The sequence below is a fragment of the Macrobrachium rosenbergii genome, chromosome 57 (genome assembly GCF_040412425.1).
Source record: "Macrobrachium rosenbergii isolate ZJJX-2024 chromosome 57, ASM4041242v1, whole genome shotgun sequence".
NCBI classification, from domain to species: Eukaryota; Metazoa; Arthropoda; class Malacostraca; order Decapoda; family Palaemonidae; genus Macrobrachium; species Macrobrachium rosenbergii.
Genome location: NC_089797.1, coordinates 9,849,395 through 9,855,394, shown reverse-complemented (window position 1 = coordinate 9,855,394; position 6,000 = coordinate 9,849,395). Strand labels below are relative to the sequence as shown.

The following is a 6,000-nucleotide window of genomic DNA, read 5'->3' as shown; positions in this document are numbered from 1 at the left end:
ACAAGAAAGACTCACCAGTGTCACGTCATCTACATTAAACACACCGAACCATTAAACTTTATCATTTGCGAACAAATAAGATTTCACTTTACAGTTTCAAATTTCTTTTCATTAGCAGTAGATACTCACACTCCATTATCTGAAAGGAGGTTGAATTATTAAGGTCTTCTTGCATTCTAAATTTTGCCTACTTAAATCTACCTCACATTTTGCTAAATCTTATTCTCCTTGCCTCGTGCGATCAGAGAACCATTTCTATATTTCTAAAACTGTACATAACAATTAATCCTAAAGGGTACTACCAATCAAGGATATGCGTCTTTCAATCATAAATGGTTATACTTTTCCCCTCCATTGATTTTAATTTATCCTTACCATTTATGACATAAATGCACACGCTCAGGTATTTGTTTGAATATCACGTTCATTTCACTATATCATCACTATACGTGAGTCATATTTAAAAGTCAACACTCCATATGGAGTTCGCTACCACTGCCTTTATCTAAAAGTTCTTATTCCCATAACCGTCCTCGGCTTATCCCATCGCTTCGTCCATAAAAACGTTTTAGTGTCATGGAAAAAGAAGATACACTTTCCTTCAGACCCAGTTCTATAGAAATCCCATCGCTTTCGCGCGTAAATCTTGTAGCGTAAACCTCGCTTTCTTTGCAAGATAAAAAAAAATATATTCTCCACTGATTCCCTTCTGTATCACATGTTCCAGTCTTATCGTAAACCGTTTCTAGATGTTTTAGGTTACATGCAGTTTATATCTTTGCTCTTAAATTATGCGGATCTGTTAAAATAAACTTATGGATATCGCAACTTCTTGCTTATCTAAACCAACGCTGGTGTTCTCGTATGAATCCTGTGTTGAATTTTTTTTTTATTTTGTCAAAGAGAACCCTGCCATACAGATTCTAAGGTATACAATAATTATGTTAAACTTCGTAATTCTGGCATCCCCCCTTGTAAAAAGAAACGACTGTTTAACCTTTCATTGGAATTAATCCTCCTGTGGATATATCGTACGCACTGAGGCCAACCTATTCCCCGTATTATGAAGCATCTTACTCTCATTATCATCAGCTTTTCAGTTGCTTATCTAATGTCATAGGTTTTTAAAGTCCATATAAAAATTCTCAAATTTATTTCAACACCTCCAGCTTCTTGCGTCACACTGATCTGTCTCTTTCATGTCATCTTAATTCGAGAGGTCATCATAACTCGTTCTATCGTCTCTAATCTCCTTTTCTTTTCTGAGAACACATCATTACTGTGGATTTTGTCTTCCATTTTTATCTAATAGTAGTACAATAATTCTTCGGGCATGAAAGATATACCGTAGCGATCTAGAAATACCTATTTTCCGAACTTCATCTCACTGAGCTGTTATTTCTTATATATAAAAATGTAGTTATTTTTTGACAAATTAAATACCTTTTCATTTTTTTAATTAAATTCCACGTTCTCTTACTCCGTGACCCAACGTCCAGTGAATGTAATTCTATATCTCTACCCAGTTTAACAAATGATTTTTACCATAATAATTACATGGACAGTTTTTAGATTATTTAATTGTTCGCGAACTTGTCGTCTACGATAACTTTAGACATGTAATGTCTAAAGTTATCGTAGACGACAAGTTCGCCAACAATTAAATCATCTAAAAACTTTCCATGTATGTCTAAAGTTATCGTAGACGACAAGTTCGCGAACAATTAAATAATCTAAAAACTGTCCATGTAATTATTATGGTAAAAATAATTTGTTAAACTGGGTAGAGTTATAGAATTACATTCAGCGCATTAGTTCACCAATCAAGGTGGTGTTTTAAAAAGCGTTAAAATAAAACCTCGCATAAAAGTACTGGAATTGGATGCGATGGAAAACTATTTTTTTTTTTATTTTCTGATATTTCGCAATTTCATCACAGGGTTGAGGGCTGCACATCCCTTGCTCCCCCTGCCCGTCATTGACTTTTGGGTCACGCATTGCAGCGAAAATACTATTACTATTTTTCTTTTTTTTACCAACATCAAAAAGCACAGAAAAAAATCGTGGTTTGCCATGGTCCTGTATTTCGAAGCGTTTCTTTGCTATGGAGGTTAAGTTTATCTTATTCAAGTCAGGTTTCCCGTAACTTGAAACCCTTTTATTTTCGGAGTACAAATGTCACATACACTCTGAGATATAACTAAAAATTGCCCCAGACATTTTATTTTAAGCTTCAAATGCATTCAGTTGCACCCAAAACCTTGTATTCGAGGCGTTCTTTAAATTAAATATTTGAGCCAGGTTGAATTCACGAGGCGCAAGAAAAAATGAGATTTGATCCAGGTTGAATTCACAAGGCAAAAGAAAAATTAGATATTTGATCCAGGTTGAATTCACAAGGCGAAAGAAAAATTAGATATTTGATCCAGGTTGAATTCACAAGGCGCAAGAAAAATTAGATATTTGATCCAGGTTGAATTCACAAGGCAAAAGAAGAATTAAATATCTGATCCAGATTGAATTCACAAGGCGCAAGAAAAATTAAATATTTGATCCAGGTTGAATTCACAAGGCTTAAGAAAAATAAAAGATTTGATCCAGGTTGAATTCACAAGGCGCAAAAAAATAAAAGATTTGATCCAGGTTGAATTCACAAGGAGAAAGAAAAATAAAAGATTTGATCCAGGTTGAATTCACAAGGTGAAAGAAAAATAAGAGATTTGATCCAAGTTGAATTCACAAGACGCAAGAAAAAATAAAAGATTTGAACCAGGTTGAATTCAAAAGGAGCAAGAAAAATAAAAGAATCTTGGAAGTGATTTGATCATAATAATTCTTTATTTAATATTTTTAGGATGCTGGCGAACAACTCCCTCGTCCTGAAAGCCGGAGACTTTGAAAAATATAGTAACCTCGATCTTTTGTAAGTATCTCCCAAGACTTAAATTTTCTAGTTGGTATGCTTCTCAGGGAACAATATATTTTACGAAAAGTGGCCTGTAATGCTAATTGAAGGATAATATATTGTGTTTAAGGTATTTGTTTGCAGTAGGATCTACTAATCTGTAAACTAATAATTAAACCTTATTTTATTGAAATGCTTCTGAGTGAAAAATACATTTATGAATTAAGGCCTATAATGCTAATTTGAAAGAAAATATAACATACTCAAAATCTGTAAAATAATAATATGAAAATTTGTTTTCTTGATATGTTTCTCATTGAACGATATATTTATGAGCCATGGTGCATAATGCTAATTTGAAAGAAAATATATCAAATTAAAAATATTTATATGCCGCAGGCTTTAGTAACATTTAAATTGATTAGGAAAAAAATTATATTACTGATTTCTCATACAAAAATATTTCAGAAATCCAGCATATATCATGTATAAAATATTTATTTACAGCAAGATCTGCTAAACTGTAAATTATTATGTGAAAAGTGATATTACTGATTTATCATAAAAAACACTTCAAACGACCAAAATATATCATGGTCAAAAATTTTATTTACAATAAGATCTACTAAACTGTAAATCATTACGAGAAAAATCATATTACTGATTTCTCATAAAAAACATATATCAGAAGGCCAAAATATATCATGTTCAAAATATTCATGTGCAGTAAGATATATTAAACTGTAAATTATTTTGAGAATAATTATATCACTGACTTATCATATGACATACTTCAGAAGGCCAAAATATGTTATGATCAAAATATTTATAGTAAGATCTACTAAACTGTAAATTATTGTAAGAAAAATATCACTGACATCTCATCCAAAATATTTCAAATAACAAAATGTATCACGTTGAAAGTATTTATTTACAGTAAAAGTTACTAAACTATAGATTGTTGTGATAAAAACTATGTTAGTGATTTATCATCCAAAAATATTTCAGAAGGCCAAAATATATCACGTTCAAAATATTCATTTACAATAAGATCTTACCACATTGTAAATCATTATGAGAAAAACTATATTATTTATTACTCTTAAAAAAATATTTCAGACCACCAAAAACAAAAAAAAAAAAAAGAAACGCCAGAGATAATACTGTCAGATAAAAAAATAAGTGACCACTCCGAGCAACATCTTAATTAAGTTTCACTAACAAAATATGTAACATTCTTTCCAGGGACCTGGAGGGTAACAATCTCTCCTATCTTCCTGCGGGAGTTTTCCGGGGCCTGAATAACCTGACAAGACTGTAAGTACATAATGGGGGCTTCCTTTACATAGTTTATTTTTTAATTAGGACGACGAAGTGCATGCGGATGAAATTTCTAAACGCTTTTGTCAGCATTGAAAAATATTTATTATGAGCATCGATAGATTGTGCAGTAATCATAGCAGGGTTTTACTTTAACGTGGATTGCTTAGTAATAAAGACAAATCCTGAGGTAAATAAGTAGACAATTAAATAAATTAACAATCAATCAAATAAATAAATAAATAAATAAATAAATAAACAAATAAATAAATAAATAAATAAATAAATAAATAAATAAATAAATAAATAAATAAATAAATAAATAAATGCCAATCCTGCAATGAATAAAAATCTATCCACTTGAACGAAATAAGAGAGAAAAAAAGTAAAAAATGCGCTGAAGTCTCCTCGGCGCAATCGAGTTTTCTGTACATCGTATAATCAAGGTCACCGAAGACAGGTCTATCTTTCGGTGGTCTCGGTATAATGCTGTATCAGCCGCGGCCCATGAAACTTAAACACGGCCCGGTGGTGGCCTATCCTATATAGTTGCCAGAAGCACGATTGTGGCTAACTTAACCTTAAATACAATCAAAACTACTGAGGCCAGAGGGCTGCAAGTTGGTATTTTTGATGATTGGAGTGTGGATGATCAACATACCAATTTTCAGCCCTCTAGCCTCAGTAGTTTTTAAGATCTGAGGGCTGACAGTAAAAGTGCGGACAGAAAAATGTGCGGACGGACAGACAAAGCCGCCACAATAGTTTTCTTTTACATAAAACTATGAAGTTTTAGTTACCTGTCGAGACTATTTTAGTAAAGAAATTATTACTCAGGTATATGTTCATTATATCATGAAAATATCCGTAAAATTGTTGCTAACAATATAACAAGAGTTATATGCAATCATTTCCGTTCGGCTCTATGCTTTTCACTTTTGGCACACGGATTTATTAATTTACTAAGAATTCTATCTTAGAAATGAATTCAAAGGGGTCTCTAAACTCGTGTCAGTTGGTGTGAGCTAATGCTGGAACATTATTTGGTTGTAATTGGATCTAGTACGTTTCCAGAAACCTGAGTAAGTTGGTTTACAAGTTTGACTTAATCAAAGTTCGTCGTAATTCAAAGACTTCTTCCTAAGCTCGTCAGTTCCTTGCAAGCTCGTCTCTGTTCTATGTACAGAAATCATTTGGATGCCAATAAGGTAATTGAGTGGAGATCAAATACCTCCTTCAGTCCAGGAAAATATAAAGGAAACTAAAAATTGTTGAACGTTTTCAACATATTGCAGATTTAATTCGAATACTCGTGAATTTCCTTGGATATTCAGATAATGTGAAAAATGCAAAGCAAATCAACTCCATTTCATAAATTCAGTTCAAATTGCAACGTATCAGTCCAAGACGATTAGAAAGCACACTTGCAGGTCCTCCGTATTTGTTAAGTTATTGATTTTTCGTAGGATAAGACCCGTGTGCCTCTCGAAGACCAAGTCTTGGCTATTTGTTTGCGTTAAGTGTTTAAATCCTGAAATATTTAATCGTCAACCATTTTCTTCTAAAGGAAGTTTCAAATGTATTGTTACTGATTGGACTTGAATATCATTCGATATTCCTTGTAATTCGTTATAAATGAGGCATATTTATTATATTAGCATTATTAGCATTTATACGTTGTTTGTTTTATACTCGTGAAATGATAATTTTTTTTTTGTTCTGAAGACTCCATTCGTGAAATATAATCATAAAGCCTTTTTTTTTTTATACATTTT

General features: G+C 32.1%; 1 protein-coding gene across 1 annotated transcript in view; it reads left to right on the top strand.

Annotated features, from left to right (window-relative positions):
- The window catches only part of LOC136837117 (relaxin receptor 1-like), an 89,945-nt gene that overhangs the window by 44,199 nt on the left and 39,746 nt on the right, over nucleotides 1–6,000 (top strand). The window contains 2 exon segments of the mRNA XM_067101725.1: nucleotides 2,855–2,923; nucleotides 4,151–4,222. Coding sequence (XP_066957826.1) covers nucleotides 2,855–2,923; nucleotides 4,151–4,222 — 141 coding nt within the window.